Genomic DNA, 17609 nt, shown 5'->3' on the forward strand with positions numbered 1-17609 from the left:
TGACTCATGTGATTGGAATCAAACTGTGATGTAAATTTGGAGGTTGTTACAAATTTTGATCTCCTCCTTGAGTCTTCTTTGTCTCAACCAAGTTGCTGAGTATCTTGTATCCAAAAGCACTTGATATGCTTCTGTTTCATTAGAAATTTTAGCTTTTGGGTCAAAACATAACATCAATAACTTTATCTGGGTCTTAGCTCCATAGAGAAATTAAAAATTATCAGTTCCTCTTTTGTATTTTTGACAAAGCAAAAAATTTTCAGACTTAATGATTACTTTAAAATTTTGAATCCTGATCTCATGTTTTCTAAATGATATAAATATAAATTATCAATAGAAACCTCTGAGGCCTTGCTGATTGCGTTCTCTATTTGCCTTCAAAGTTGCTGCTTTTATAGCCTGAAATAGAAATGGCACTGAAAAAGATCACCTCCTGCGTCTTTGTTTAAACGTTTCCTATAAATACAATTCCATCATTTTAATTTCAGAAAGCTTGAGGCATTGGGGTGACTGAACTGTTTTGTCCACAATTACACAGCATGTCAGGAAAAAAGCTGGGAACACTACTATTGGCACTTCGTTTTTTCTCCCCCCCCCCCCCCCCCCCGTCTTTCATTAGTATCTCCATTTGTTTAACAAATGAAGGGGTGTAGAAGAGAGCTAATGCAGTTTTTCCATCCTTTAGTTCTGAATGTTGATTAGTGTATAGTACTTTGAAAGCTTGATTCCATGCAGTTCTTTGGCATTTATTAATGTGATTTGAATTTGCACAGTATTTTCTTTCTTTGTTTTATTTCTCTTTGATAGTTTACATAAATGTTATATTGTTAACTAAATGTGATCTTATTTGTGCAATGAAAAGTGTTCTTTCTCAATCTCCTTGTTATTTGTATGGGGAACCATTTTATTTTGAATGATGCAGTACGTGCATGTGGAAGGATTCATTTAGGGCTTAGCTGAGTATTGTTTTCACATTTGTTTTTTTTCCAGTATACTTCTGATCAGACCTCTCTTTGACTGAATTTTTATTTAGAAAAGCAAGGTATACACAAAGCAATCGATATTTAAGACAGTCTCTTTTCCTATATGTAACAGCTCTTCTCCTTTGAGTTGAAATTTGCAGGTGAGATGGTGTTTCAGATAATGATGATGATGATGATGATGATACATTATTTATATTCTACCCTTCTCCTCAAGGGGACTCAGAGTGGATTACAGTATATACACAGAAACAGGCAAATATTCAATGCCTTGTTACAAATGACATACAATGAGACAAATACACAAAGACAAAGACTTTTTTCATTTCCGGCTCTGAGAATGTGCTCATCTCCGGCTCTGGGGAGGTGTTCTTTCTCCATTTCCAAGTCTGTAGACATCTCCTGGTTGTGGGGCTGGCGTGACTACTTGAAACATCTTTTTGCCTTCCCCCACCAAAGTGGTACCTATTTATCTACTCACATTAACATGTTTTCAAACTGCTAGGTTGGCAGGAGCTAGGGCTAACAGCGGGAGCTCACCCCGTCCTGTGAGTTCGAACGGTCAACCTTCAGATCAGCAGTTCAGCAGCACAAAGGTTTAACCCATTAGGTTCTTGTGGGTTTTTTTGGGCTATAGGGCCATGTTCTAGAGGCGTTTCTCCTGACGTTTCGCCTGCATCTATGGCAAGCATCCTCAGAGGTAGTGAGGTCTGTTGGAATTAGGACAATGGGTTTATATATTATGTATTAAAAAAACTCTAAAATTACAACAGCAAAACAGCAGAGAGGAAACAACCAGGCACATCTTAACACCTCTCAACAAAAGATTTTCCCAGGCTCAGCCAGGCCTTCAAATGCTAATGAAGGTGGTCAGTTGAAACATTCACACCTAGCTCCAGCAGAGAAAAGCTCTTTGCCCCACCCCAGCCATTCCACAGATATATAAACCCATTGTCCTAATTCCAACAGACCTCACTACAACAGGGTCACCATAAGTTGGAAGTGACTTCAACACACACAACAGCAGTGTATTTAAATGAATTAGCATATGCAGGCTCTTGCTACCCTTCTGAGAGGTAGTGATCTCCAATGCTAGTTGCTAAGTAACCACACAGATACTGACTTGGCTGTTTCTTGTTTATCCAAAAGCCTCAAGGATTATGCTCATTATATGTATTAGGTATTACAACAACCATGTTTCCAGTAAAATGAGCCATGGTCTGTACAAAAACAAATAATATAGCTAGTGAATAACTTTACTGTTTGCTTATCTTTATTGACCACAAAGACTATGTGAGTACACTGGCCTTCCCCCTTCCATGCATTGAGGTTAAAATTGATTTTTTTTTCTCTCAAGGGACCATGCTTTTTCTCAGCTCAAAAATAAAAACTGAGGTCAAGAAAGCCAGCCATTTTGCACCAATCAATACAATGACTTTATAGGAAAAGCTTCATGGTGTAGATCAGTCTTTAGGACTTGTACAGGAAGTGGTAGACCTCGTGGGCAGTCAGGATTATTATTCTACAAATTACATGGATCACTAATACTGTCTACTTAAAAGCCAAGTTTTAAGATGTTAGAATGTTTCCTTTTGAGAAATCTTATTTAATGAATTGTCTAAAGGGATAAGTACTTTGTTGCCATGTACTGTGCTCCAGTGTATTTGCCGGTGCATCAATGTTTGTATTGTATACAGCAAAATGACTTGTTTAGGAGATTACTACAAACATTCCTACATTTCTTTTTCCTTTTCTTCCCCCAGAGCCAGGATGAAAGATTTGCTTTCGTTGCAGAATGGTATGATTCAAATGCTTCACTTTTCCGACGTTATGAATTGCTGTATTACCCAAAAGATGGGTCAGTGGAGATGGTAAGACCTTTTTATTACTGTAAGTCTACAGTACTTTACAAAATTGCTTTGCTTGGGGGACAAAAAAGTGATCTTTGATATTGTAGGTTAAGAGATTTGGGGTGGAGAAGTTGCTTGTCTTTTCATTCCTGGAGAAAAACAGGGCATGATATATTATTTCTGCAGATCTATGTTAGATTCTGGATGCCTTTTTAAAAAAAGAAAGAATCAATGAGCTGAGAAAATTAAGCACAATGACATTTTCCTTGGGAGATGGGGTACTGTTGCTATGAAAAAAAGTTGTAGTGGCGATACATTTTAAGAAATGAAGGTTGCCATCAAGCAAGAATAGATTGAACACTCCTTCTTGAGGCTGGCCAAGCATAGTGGATAGACAAAACATTTACCTTGGACAGCAGCCATGAAGGCCTGTATTGAGCAGTCACCATATGTACACACATATAAGTTGAATTATCCACAGAGCAATCCTGAAAATCTTTTGTGCTCCCTGCCAATTTGAGCACTTTAAGTGGAGCATAGTGCTGTGGCCATTTTTAATAGGGGCTTACTATATAAGCTTTGTGAGGCTTGGCAGTCTCTCTGCAAACCTCACAGGATTTGCAGAGAGACTACAGTAAGTTCCTATTAAAAATGACTGCCTCTGTTCTGCTCCACCTCAGGAGTCAAAACAGCAGAGAACACAAAACATATACATTAAGCCCTTATTAAAAATCACTGCGCCTGTTCCGCTCTCCCTAAAGTGTCCAAAATGACAGGCATATTCCACAGGTTCTCCCATTTGCTGCTGAACACTGAGTGGGGAAAGAAGCTGAGGAAATTGCCTTTCTTTCTCTGGTTTGGACAAGGCAGGGATAATATGATGAGAGTGCCTCTTGGCTCTGCCTCTTGTCACTGCCTTTGTGCTGGGTCCCTAACAGAGGCAGGTTGCTTCCCATGTTCTTTTCTTTCCCATTTTCAGGCTGAATTCTCATTCTTTTTCCACATTTGTATTCCTTTTTCCATCTTTATTTTTTTTAATAGATGTAGATATTTTAAGATCAGCAATGCAATTTACACCCCCCCAGTAATTTTCAAATAAACTGTTTCTCTCCTCTTTTTCTAAGTATTGTAAGTTCCCCCTATGCATTTTTTAAAAGAGAGAAAAAGATTTGTTTGATACATATACACATATGTTTTACCCTTGATTTATCAAAGAGTCATAGCAAAATCTGTAATTTTGCTCCTAGATCTTCCCTTGACTTATGCATGAATATATGGTATCCCTGATTTGGTTGCTTATCTTATGTGTCATCTATTTGTAGGATAAATTGTTACCATGGGGACAGAAAATATTGAATGTTAAAATGTTTATGTTACATTTCCCTGCCTCTTCTGTACAGTAAATTATTTCTACTTTATAAAGGAGCTGCCTCAAAAGAATAGACATAAATTTTGTTTCCACATATAACACAAACATTTGCCTAGATGACTAAAAACACAGTTTCTGAGAGAAGACTTCCTGCCCATTGCCCAGTTGAGGAAGGGGAACCCAGGAACATTCCATATCTGTGACTTGAGGGGAAATAATTACAAGTATCTGATGTTTGGTCTTTGAGGGAAAAACAGCAGATTAAAATCACCACAGATTGCACCGAGGGAGAGTGGTTTGTGTAGAATGTGTTTTTTTAAGACATTAGTATTGGAACTAGTCTTACACCTTTGTAAATGCATGGTGCTTTGGAATGCATGGTGCTTACGTATCTGCGGTGCATCGTTTATTGTTTTTGATGAAGATAGAAAAAAAGGGGGCAGCTCATCCTCTATAACCATTTTGTTAAAACCAAAAAACAATTCACATAGCATTAAAGAATCCTAACTTCCTTTTTAGCATGATATTTTTATGCTTTGTGGTGTCTGCATTGTATCTCTGTTTCAAAGGGCCACATATGGAGCTCCATATGCCCAGCTGCAAGCTTTGGGGGCTTTTCTTTTTGTGGCAGACAAAACTGATGCAGTGACTTGAGAATGTGCTGTACCTAAGTTAACATCTAGAATATATTTGTTTGCGGACCAGGCCTCCTCAGCCAGCAGGGCCACTTTGGGGATTTGGGATTCAAAATCTACTTTAGATGCAATTGGAGGAGCTATCATTTCAAAGGAAAAACAGACACATTCCTGTGCACCTGCAGAATAAATACATGTGCCTCAGGGACTCTGGTTCCAAGGCAGCACATTCTCTTACTTTTGGTTATTAAGGGGAAAATTTGAAAGCTGTATTTACTAGTTTGCTGTGAATACAGTTTGCTAACTGCATGATACACTTGTCTCTTTTTTATTTTGATTTGTAAATAACTCAAAAATACACAAAGATTGTAAAATCTTCTGGGAAATTCCTTTGGGAAAACACTTACACTTATTGATACGGACTGAAAAGAAATAGGAGCATTTATGGTAGTTATCCAAAAAGTGTTCAAAACTTTAAAGTACTTTTCAGGGAAATAGGAATAATTGAGAGGCATTTTAAAGATCACTTAGCAATATAGAATAATTATTTTTCTAAATCAGAAAACCTTCATGTGTCAAATATTGAATGCCAGAAAACCTGTATTAATAAGGATTTTCATGCTCAAGAGTTATAGGATTTTTCATGGTGTTCAAGAAATAAGTTTCCCCTCCTCCTGATTCCCTGCAACCTTGAGTACACTTATTTCAACTGTGTTGAATTGGATTGGAGATCTGTCAGACTAGTCTGTCATAAGAAGCTTCTGCAGCGTTGGAAAATAAATTTTAAAAATGTCTTCAGACATTTTGAAGAACTTCTGAAGCTAAAACATTGTAAGACACACTTTTCAGATGTCCCTGCTGTATCAGTAATCATATTTGCTAAAGTGACTCAGTTTAAAGGTAACACTTTTGAGAACTGCAAGTAGTCAGATTTATATTTTGTAATAAACATGCTGCTTAGAATTCATTTTAAAAAGAAACTGAAATATATGATTTGGTTTTTCTTGTTTCATAAAGAATAATAAAATAGATCAAATACTGCATGACAATGCCTCTTTTTCTTATTTGCCCTGAGCCATTTGGTACAGTTTTCTCAGAGACAGTCTTGAGAAATGCAGTCTAAAGCAGGGGTTCTCAAATCTTTTAAGCAAAAGGGTGGGTTCATGGTCCCTCGGACTGTTGGGGGGTGGGGGTGGATTATAGTTTGAAAAAAATGAACAGCTTCCTATGCGCAATGCACATATCTTATTTGTAGAGTAAGAAATTTGAAATAACAATACAATATTTTAAATGAAGCACAATTTTAACTAACAAACTTTCTAGTATTTCAATGAGAAGTGTGGGCCTGCATTTGGCTGATGAGATAGTCAAGTTTGCAGAAGCATACAAGAAGCTCCACCTGTCACTGAACATCGAGAAAATCAAAGTGCTCTTCAAGCAGTCACCAGCCAATCCCTCTCCAATGCCAAAAATACACCTTAATGGTGTGACATTAGAAAATGTTGACCATTTCCACTACCTTGGCAGCCACCTCTCCACAAAAGTCATCATTGACACCGAAATACAACACAGTCTGAGCTCTGCAAGTGCAGCATTTTCCTCAAAGAAGTAGAGAGTGAGGACCAGGACATCCGTAGGGAGACCAAAGTGCTTGTTTATAGAGCTATTGTTCTTCCAACCCTGCTATACACCTGCGAAACGTGGACTGTCTACAGACATCACACTCAACTCCTAGAACGATTCCTCTGAAAAATCCTGCAAATCTCTTGGGAATACAGGTTGACAATTATCAGCATCCTGGAAGAAGCAAAGACCACCAGCATTGAAGCGATGTTACTACGCCATCAACTCTGCTGGACTGGCGACATTGTCTGAATGCCTTATCACCATCTCCCAAAGCAGTTACCATACTCTGAATTCAAGAATGAGAAATGTAACGTTGGTGAACATGAAAAGAGATTTAAAGATGGGCTTAAAGCCAACCTTAAATACTATGGCATAGACACTGAGAACTAGGAAGCCTGGGCCTTGAGTTCTCTAAATGGAAGTCGGCTGTGACCAGCAGTGCTGCAGAATTTGAAGAGGCATGAATGGAGAGCGAAAGGGAGAAACGTGCCAAGAGGAAGACATGTCAAGCCAACCCTGACCGGGACTGCCCTCTACCCAGAAACTGATGTTGACACTGTGGGAAAACATGTGGATCAAGAATAGGGCTCCACAGACACCTATGAACCCACCATCAAGACACCAACATCCTCAGGCTACCAGGGATCGCCTAAGTAAGTAAGTAAGTAAGTTGTGTGCCTTCAAGTCATTTCAGACTTGGCGACCCTTGGTCTAAACTTGTGGATGGTAAATGATCTTGGAGGGCTGCATCATACCCGCGGGTCTTAGTTTGGGGATCCCTGATCTAAACTATCACATACTGTAAATATCCAGAAGTGTAAGCTGAATTTTAATTGTTTGGATACATGATTGCAGAGGGAAAGTGAAAATTTTGTTCAGCATTTGCTACAGAAATGTGCCCTATCATCCTTTTCCCTCCCATATTGACAAGATGGGTAGGGTGGGTGTTCAAGCTGACTAGTTATAACTTTATACTGTTCAATGATATGTATCTTAGAGATATGCATCAAAGTGAAAGTGGATCACTTTCTTTATCCTGCAGTATGATATGAAGAACCGCTGCAGATTTCTCAACCGCACCAAGTATGAAGATTTGCAGTTTAAAGATCTGTTTGTGGGAAACAGAATTACAATCTTTTCCCGCCACCTTAATTTGGTTGACTATGCTGATCAATACACTGCCCGCATGTTGGGGAGTAGCAAAGAAAGGTAAGAAGCGAACCTAGAATGTTTTCAGAGAAATTAGTTAATTTGCCTAATGCTCTGATTACTCAACACATTCCTTTTACTGTGGTCCAGAAAGGTGACTTGCTGATAATCGTGTTATTAACTTGGGCAAACTTTGACCCTCCAGGTGTTTCAACTCCCATAATTCGTAACAGCTGGTAAGCTGGCTGGGATTTCTGGGAATTGAAGTTCAAAATACCTGGAGGGCAATAGTTTGCCCATGGCTGTAAGGCTACATGTTGCATATTCTTTGGAGAATGCAAAATACTTCATTACACAGTAATCCTTTCTTGTGAACCTTCCTCCTAAAACTCCTCAGAATGATTCAGCACACCAAGATATCTAGTAATGAGTAACAAGCAGATGATTTATTCCTTCCATTGAAAAGTAGTATGTTACAGCTATATCTGTTCTAGATACACACAAAAACTGGGTTGTTATGAGTTTTCCAGGCTGTATGGCCATGTTCCAGAACCATTTTCTCCTGACGTTTTGCCTGCATTTATGGCAGGCATCCTTAGAGGTTTCCTACTTTAATGATGATGATGATGATGATGATGATGATGATGATGATAATCTTTTTTTAATACCCCGCCGCCATCTTCCCAATGGGACCACGTGGTGGCTTACACGAGGCCAAGCCCAACAGCATATTACAATAAAATAAAACCAAAACACAATAGCAACACAGTAAAATACATACAACATATGAATACAAAAAAACCTACGATAAAACAAAATCATACACAATAAAATAACAATGATCGGGCCGCATGTGCAAGATAAAAACTAAAACACTAAAAATACTAAAAATACTAAAAAATAGTTCAAAATATAACTAGTTATGAAATTGACTCTTTAGAAAAACTTTGCAGCTCTGGGTGAGAGGGTAGCGTTTTTGAAAGTATGGTATTTTCATTTTCAAATACACAAATCAAGGCCTGACGATGTTGATGATAGTGTGTGTGTTCCACTTGAGAGAAAGTCTCTGTACTTCATTATATAAAAGAAGAGGCAATGTACCAATTTTCCACAATGGATTTTTAAAAAGGGAATGCAGGAGCGATTGAAGAGTGAAAGGTAGAAAGTTTTAATGTGTTTTTGTTCTTATGTCCTGCTTTCAGCCAAGGTTGATTTCCAAAGCAGTACACAAAACGATCCATATTGTCCTTACTTGCCCTTAATGGCTGGTGATGATCAACTATGTTTCTAGTTTACCATATATGATAACTAGCGCCAACATGACAGACACTGGTATCAAGATAGCACACAGCAGGCATAGTAGTCCTGTAGACTCTTATGTTTACTTTTATGTGTAGAAGTACTACAAGAACTAGTGGAACATGCTGATTTTAAATTTAAGCAACATCACTCCTAGTACTTAACTGGAATCCAGTGTGCAGTATTACTATAGCCAAAATATCTTTACCTAAAAACAAAAAGGGGGTATCTGAATTCAGAAAATTACTGAGATTTGCAAGTATGGTATAATAATGATGATAATAATAATAATAATAATAATAATAAAGCTTTATTTTATCCTCTCCCCAAAGGGACTCAGAGTAGCTTACTACAAAGAAAACAGAAACAAATCATAAATTGCTAGCATTGCAGAGAATGAGACACTGAGAAATTTTCACATTAAGAATGTGTACATTTTGTGAGTTTTAATTCCCTTGGTCATTTTTCTCGAGATACCTATATTGCACAGGTTGAATTTTTGTTATTGAGAATGCTTGGGAACATTTTTTTTATTCCCCTTATCTGGATTTTGCAACATCTGAATTTACAAATACATAAGGAATGAAGAATGGGGAGAAAGTGAGCTAATGACACATCCAGCACTTAACTAAGTTTTTCCTCATGGAGCACCAATGGAGGGAAGAGAAGAGTTGGAAGTGGGTGGAGGACTCTGCTTACATAAGACCCCTGAAAAAGGTGACATCCCAAATATTTCCCTGACTGTTAGCGTGCTTCCTGCCCTTTTGGCAAAGTACCATATATACTTGAGTATACACCGACCCAAAATAAGCTGAGGAACTTAATTTTACCACAGAAAACTGGGAAAACATATTGACTTGAGTATTAGCTGAGGGTGGGAAATGCGGCAGCTACTGGTAAATTTCAAAATAAAAATAGAAATGTAATAATAACAATAATAAATAGAGTAAAATAATAAATGCAATAATAATAATAGAGTAAAATAATAAATGTAATATCAATAAGTAAAGAAAAATAATAAATGTAATAATAATAGAGTATAATGATAAATGTAATAATAATAATAATAATAACAGAATAAATAATAAATAACCTTGACTCAAATATAAGCTAAGGGGTTTTTTTTCAGCCTAAAAAAGGGCTGAAAAACTCAGCTTTTACTCTAGTATATATGGTAACTGAGAAGGAAGGTGAAAATCTTCTTCCTCATGCCCCCATCCTGGTGAGTCTTTCCCACTCTCGCTGGTATGAGTACAGGCAATGGCAAATAATTTGCCTGATGGCCAATAGATTGCCCAGAAATATCTGGGAGTCTGCAGGTGTTTGAAGGCTGAAACTTTCACATTTGGGAATATTTCGTATTTCTGAATGAGTGAGACTCAACCTGTATATCTAAATGTTCAAATGAAGTTTGAAGTTTCTGTAATTCTAGAAATGTGTGAACTAAAGAAAAATTCATGGAGTGGCATAATTGTTATTTGGGGCTGTAATTCCCCTATTTCCTACTGCCCCCAGTAGCTACACTTCTGACATTGTATCATTTGAGTACAGTACCCCACAAATGAAAGTAGATCACACATGCTCTCCTTTTGTCAGTCTACTATTGGGATAAACATTAGAGCAACACCTCCCACTGCCAGTTTCAATTATACTTTGAGGACACTAGTGTGATTGCTGAAGTGAGTGGGATGGAGTGGCAGTAAAAAAAAAATTATAACTGCATTGCATTATGAGGTTATTGGAAATTAGTATTGTTCAATAAGAACTCCCCTCCACCCCATTGTGAGAACATGAAAAATGAATGACATTGCTGTTTCAGCTCAGCTCTACTTCTGTAATTTGGATATTTTCAGCCACACCCATTTCTTTCTGCATTAGGGGCATAATAAAATTGCACAACAAAAGCAATCTCCATTTCCTGCCCTCTCAGATAAACAAATGTATTGGGAATCTGTACAGGGTAAGATAAAAGGGAAGCAACCATCATACAAATAGCTACTTCCCCCATTGCCCTTGATGCAACTTTTTGTTGCTGTTTACATTTATATCTTAGGTGAAATTACTTCCACATGAAGGACTTAATTGGTATGACAATATTTCATTATGGCGGCAAATGTGAGAGAAGCGATCTCTTGAATCGTATTTTGATGCCTTTTTCTATACTGTTGTCTTCCTTCTTTAGAACCTTGGCTTTATTAAAACCTGATGCAGCACTCAAACTTGGGGATATTCTTGATTTGATTAATAATTGTGGTTTTACAGTAACCAAGGCCAAAATGATGCAGCTTTCAAGGTAAGGCACCAGTAGTGGGGATATGTACAATTAAGTCTTATTTACCGGTTTACAAATAAACATCTTTTTGAGATGAACTATACCTAGCTTAAGTGGTGGATACTGCTAAGTCTCTTTCTCCAGTCTTGTGGGCAAAGCTTAGTTAAAACATATATGTGAAATCACCAGCATTTCCCGACTTACAAAGAACTCTGCAGAGGTCCACAGAGTCCAATATCTGTTTCCTGAAGTATCTACCCAGATGTGTCTGGGGAAGCCACAGGCAGAATAAGAGGGTAGCAATCTTCTTTCACTGTTATTTCCATGTGAATATCTTGATTTTGTTGTTATGTGTCTTCAAATTGACTTTGACTAATGGCGATCCTATAATAGCATTTGCAGGGTGGGCAGGGGGAATTTATTCAGATAAGGCTTGCCTGTGTCTTCCCCTGAGACACAGTGTAACTTGTGCAAGGTCTTCCAGTAGATTTCTCTGGCTCATGAGGGATTCAGCTGCTGGTCTCTCAGTGTCACAGTTCAACTTGCAAACTACAACAACTCAGTGGTGGTTCCTCATAAATGTTCAGAACTGACTATATTTATTAGTGTGTGTATATTTTTCTGTTTATATCCTGCATTTCCTTTGTGTGCTCATAGTTCCATATGCAGCCTTCTCCCTTCCCAAGTTTATCTGTAAAACAATCTGTAAGACAATCACTACATAAAAACGTCAATCATTACCCAATTCAAAAAAGAAATGCCATTAAAGCCCTGGCATACTGTTCAAAAATAATCTGCGAACCCCACCTCCTCCAAGATGAACTGAACCATCTAAACTGGGGCTTACAGGCCAATGGATCTCAGACATCAGAAGAGCTGCAAGACTGAGAACAAGCCACGAGACTAAAGACAAAAGATCCACCCAGAGGAAAAGTGTTCTTGCCATACATCAAGACTGCATAGGGAAGCTAATGAGGAAACACAACATACAAACTATCTACAGACCCACTAAGAAAAATCCAACAAATGCTACATTCAGCAAAGGACAAGAGGGATCCTCTCACTTCTGCAGGAATCTACCATATACCATGCAGCTGTGGACAAGTCTACATAGGGACCACCAAATGCAGCACCCAAACATGAATCAAGGAACATGAAAGGCACTGCAGACTACTTCAACCAGAGAAGTCAGCCATAGCAGAGCACTTGATGAACCAACATACAAAGAGAAGCCATTGAAATCCACAAGCATGTGGACAATTTCAACAGAAAGGAAGAAACCATGAACAAAATCTGGCTACCAGTATTAAAAAAACCCAGTAAAATTATAACAGTAAATAAAGAACTAAACTCAAACACAGGGGAACTCCAGACAAGAAACAATCGGGAACACCTTATCACCTCTCAACAAAAGATTCTCCCAGGCAGTAACAAGCCACACCTAAAAACTGTCAGGCCGTCAAATGCTAATCAAGGTGGCCAACTGAAACATTCACACCTAGCTTCAACAGACAAGAGTTCTTTCTCTCATTCTGAACTTTCCACAGATATATAAACCCAATATTCCTAGTTTCCAATAGACCTCGCAACCTCTGAGGATGCCTGCCACAGATGCAGGCAAAACATCAGGAGAGAATGCTTCTAGAATATGGCCATTCAGCCTGAAAAACCTACAGCGACAATATAGCAATCACTCTGTTTGGTAAATCAGGCTAAGTGCTGAGTGGTAAATCAGAATAAAGCTTGTCAGCAGCATTTGAATCCAGATTTTCTACTTTCCAATCCAGCACTTTAACTTCTTCCCCAAACTGGATCTCAGATACAAATTGTTATTATTGTCGGCAAAGGCCTAACAAACAGAGGATTCAAGGAAGTGAGGCCATAAAAGAAGCAGGGGATGAAGTCAACAAAGCTAAAAGATATCCTCCTTCAGAAAAATAACTGTAATTCGAGTTATAGTTTTACAAGGTCTTTAGCCTTCTCTACCCAAGCGGGCTGGTGCTTCACTAAACTACAAATTCCAGGATTTCATAACATTGTACCATAGCAATTAAAGTGGTGTCAAAATATATTAATTATACAGTATATATGCACTCTGAATTATAATAGTATCTTCCTGGCATGGAGGAGGCCCTAGGTGCAATCTTAATATTTCCAGGTAGGGCAGGAAAGCTCATTTGAAACTTGCATGTGCCTCTGCTAACCAGACAATACTGAGATAGACAAATCATGTGACTATAGTTGGCAGGGGAATGTTGTGGCGCAAGCAGAACACTTGTGGGTCTTTGGGTTGAAAATTATTATGTAATACTTTTTCACAGAAGCATGCACAAAGTAATTTCTGTAAATAAATCTTTTGTAGGGCAGAGGCGACTGATTTCCATGCAGACCATCTATCTAAACCTTATTATAAGTAAGTATTTGTTTCAGTTATGACATTATTGAACTTATTGAAAGTTTGAGCATTAATTGACTAATTGAAAACTGCTCTGAATTCCTTTGGGGAGATAGAGCAGTATATAAATATATATTTTTAATTTTTTATGTTTATTTTTGACTTATTCATTGTGGGATTTACACTAGCTTGTCCAATAGTCAGGAATTTTGAGAGCTGAAGTCCAAAACAGCTGGAGAGCTACAGGGTGTGTGGGCCTGCTGTAGATGGTATTTTGATAGTTGTTTGAGGAAGCCAGTAAAGAGACTTACTTTACTGTAACAGAAGTCATTTCAGAACCACTGGCAATAATCTTTAAGAGGATAAGTCCCAGACTAGAGGTGGGCAAATGTTACCCCTATCTTCAAAAGGGGTTTCCCCATTCTTCCATGTTCTGTTCTTTCTTTAAGCTTTGCTTCTCTGTGGGCACACAGTCTTGATTTCTGATGCTCATATACTTTTTTGTTTGGGCAAGGGGCAAATCCAAGAGTGCACCATTTGCCGTGGCTTCATTGCCAGGTACTACAAAAAAAAACAAAACAGAATACTGGCTTCCATTTATTGCTGGAAGAAACCCCTTCAGAACAAGCCATAGCCATTAAATCACACTTCTCTGCTTCATATTATAAATATTAATACAGGAATAATTCAGTCTTTACATCTGTATCATACATGGATCAGTACTGACAGGAACATTTCTGGAGGGAAGCTCCAAAGTCTCATAATTCCTATTCATTATCCTACAGAGATTGATATCATGTGCACAAGACTCATTATCAACTTCTTAGGTGATCTCCGTATTCTCAATATAGTGGTCAGTCTCAATCTCCAGAGTTTCCTGCCCATTCTTCTAGACATGGACATTGGTAACTTCTAGATCCATTGAATCTGCATAGGTGTTCTCTGGTGACATTCTCAATCTTGATCTCATCGTTACAGGGTTGGTGAAAAGCAGTAGACAGGCTTGGCTTGGAAAAGCTAAGGAGAGCAGCGGGGTGAAGCGATCAGGCACCTTCATAGCTGTTTGACTAGTTGATGAAATTGGAGAACTCAAGTTATAAGACCTTTCTTTGTAAAAGTAAAGCCTGACAATTTATTGAAACCACTACACATCTTTACTGTCCAAGAACAAAATAAACAACACATTCTTGTTTTATTTCACCTGTAGAGTTTGTGTGTCTTCTTAAACATTCTAATGAAGGAGGTGGCCTATAAATCAATAACTGATGTCAGCTACAGAAACCTTAATAAATATTTGGTGCCAGCCATGGCCTTGGCAGGGCCATACCTGTCATTCCTTCTATCAGCCTATTATTCCAGGACTCTGCCTCTCCTCCAGTTATAATGCCATTGTCATCTGATCCCAGAACTTTGACTATTATTACTGCACCAATCTTAGTTTTGCTGCTATGTTTGATGTTACCCACATTGGTTGAAATTTCTTTGACTACTTCTACAACACTCAGCAATACTGTTCCACCAGCTACTACTGTGGCTACTTCTGCTGCTGCACACCTTTAAATGCACGAACCATCAAACTCAATAGACTCCCACTATGATTCAGGTAGCCCATCATTTGGTCAGATGTGCTACTAAGATCATGTCAGGGTAGAAGTTCTATGGTGATATCCATGGCTTTATTCTGCAGGCTCAACAAAGATACCAGGCAAAGAGACTAAGAAGGAGAAGAACACATTGCATACTTGTAACTTTGATTCCTCATGAAGCCACTCAGTTCTGATGTCCAATCAGATCTTTGTAGAGGCACAAAAGCTATTTGTGTGAAGGCACGCAAATACAGATAGGCAAACTGTTCATCTGTTTTTAAGTTGTTTTGTAAAAATATTTTTTTAAAAATACAATTAATTTTTTTCCAGTTTTTGTTGCTTCAGGGGAACAAAATGAGCAATGTAGACTTTTTTGAGGACCTACTCATGTGTGCACCACCTATGTGCTATATTTTTCCCCCTATAACACATAATTGCTAAATCTTCATTTATTGCATTTGGGATGTTTCTCTAGATTGTATTTAGAAGAGAAGTCTTCTGTTAGAGTTTTGTTCCAACTTTCAAATCTGACTATTCTAATTTCTTTTTTGCAGTGAACTTATTGAATTTATTACAAGTGGCCCTGTTGTTGCCTTGGAGATCTTGGGAGATGATGCAATATCCAGATGGAAAAATTTATTAGGACCTGCAAACTCTGTGGTGGCCCGAAGTGATTCTCCAGACAGCATTAGGGCACTTTTTGGAACTGATGGCATAAGAAATGTAGCTCATGGTCCTGATTCCTTTGCTTCTGCTGCTAGAGTAAGTCCCCCCCCCCCCAAAAAAAACCAAAACAAAACATGTGATTGGCTAAGTCTTTTACATTGAGATGACTGGCCTTCTGTTGGCATTCATATCACAGAATGTATATTGTGATTCTTCTGTTTTTAGAGCACGTTAGTGGTTCAGTCAAATAATGATTGTTAAGCTTCATTTTGATACTTGGTTGTCCCTTTCTGTAATGTTTAATATAGCCCAAGATCCTAAAGAGTGAACTACTAGGAGCTACTGTAAGTAGCTGTGGCTATTAAGGTTGTTTTCTGCAGCTTCCCAGAGTGGTTGTGGCCCTTTCTCTTGGATGCTTCTCGAAATAGTTTTTCTTTTTGGGGTAGATTTTGTGATTTTCTTCTAAGTGGCCAGTATGAATTTTTGGTAACCATCCTGCCTGAGCATTTTGCTGTTTGTATCTACGGTATGACCATACCTGGAATACTTTATGGAACTGTGCCCATTACATTGTAAAAGGATATTGTACATTTGGAAAAAGTTACTGTAAAGGGAATTCAGTGCATCAGAATAATTTACTGTTTAACCACCACTTGAACATATTTTGTCAGGAAATTTATTGGGCCCGATTAATTCCACCCCACACTCTCAGGATACGAAAAAGTTAACTAGGGAGTGTGGTTTGGTGCAGCGGACTTACTAAAGCACATCAAATTACGTCTTCACCCTCTGACATGAGGGGCGATGAAGGATCGTTCTGATACCTGAAAATGTGATGTAGCTCAATTAAAAAAGGAAAATAAAGATATTAATTTGATGGCCTCTTTTCTGGAAGGCATACAAGTCTAATAGTGCCAAGCACAAAACCTCCTGTAATCTGTTCATTTGGCATTTAATAAAGTTCATCCCCTCAGAAGGGGATAATCTCCATACAAAATCCATGCAATTGTGCCAAAAATTAAAAAGTTGTGGGCATTTATAATTTTCCCATTATAGTCTGTAGCGAAGCCATAACACAGAAGGCTGGAGAGACGGCTAGTTCTGCATTTTACTTTTTGATAGCTAATTCTCTCTCTGTAGAAATACATTTATTGTTGGTGATTGGAGGAGCTAAGTGTTGCTTGCAGAATCATAATTTTATTTACCAACTGTAAAGCAGCAGTCCTTTATAAACTGTTAATTTTCCAGCTACCAGTATTTCTGCTCCTTTAACATGTACTCCTGTAGTTATTTCAGGTGTAAGATTATTGATAAATTTTGGGACAGGGAATAGGGGAATGGGCAATCTTATACTGTATTTTGCATTTATGACACTTTGGTATCAATTATTGTTGTTGTTGTTGTTATTATTATTATTATTATTATAGCTGCTTCCTGTGGAATTCTGGGATTTGTAGTTTGGTGAGGTACTGGAGTTCTCTGGCAAAGAGTTTTAAATACCCCATGAATCTACAGACCCCAGAATTGCACAGGATTGAGCCATGCCATTTGAAGTGGTATTGGAGTACTATAATTGTGTAGTATGGAAGAGATCGTCTTTGTCATGTATTCCTGCAATTGAGTTGAATGTAACTGTGATTCTAAGTTTTATGGCAGAAAAGAATGCTATTGCAACAGATAAATATATTTCCCCAGCTACTTCCTCCTTGGTTCAAAAAGAGAAAGAGAAGTCGCTAGGCAGAAGTTACTTAGCAACTTAGGGCAATGGTATACAACCATAGA

The 17609-nt window shown here is 38.0% G+C and overlaps 1 protein-coding gene across 2 annotated transcripts in view; it reads left to right on the top strand.

Annotated features, from left to right (window-relative positions):
- Positions 1–17609, top strand: part of NME7 (NME/NM23 family member 7) — an 87405-nt gene that overhangs the window by 9664 nt on the left and 60132 nt on the right. The window contains exons 2-6 of one of the 2 annotated variants that reach the window (XM_060770743.2): positions 2744–2851; positions 7503–7669; positions 11091–11201; positions 13543–13593; positions 15716–15923. In XM_060770743.2, coding sequence (XP_060626726.1) covers positions 2744–2851; positions 7503–7669; positions 11091–11201; positions 13543–13593; positions 15716–15923 — 645 coding nt within the window. Of the gene's footprint in view, positions 1–2743; positions 2871–7502; positions 7670–11090; positions 11202–13542; positions 13594–15715; positions 15924–17609 lie in introns of those variants that run through there. The other variant, XM_060770744.2, reaches the window with a different exon arrangement.

The sequence above is a fragment of the Anolis sagrei genome, chromosome 3 (genome assembly GCF_037176765.1).
Source record: "Anolis sagrei isolate rAnoSag1 chromosome 3, rAnoSag1.mat, whole genome shotgun sequence".
NCBI lineage: Eukaryota > Metazoa > Chordata > Lepidosauria > Squamata > Dactyloidae > Anolis > Anolis sagrei.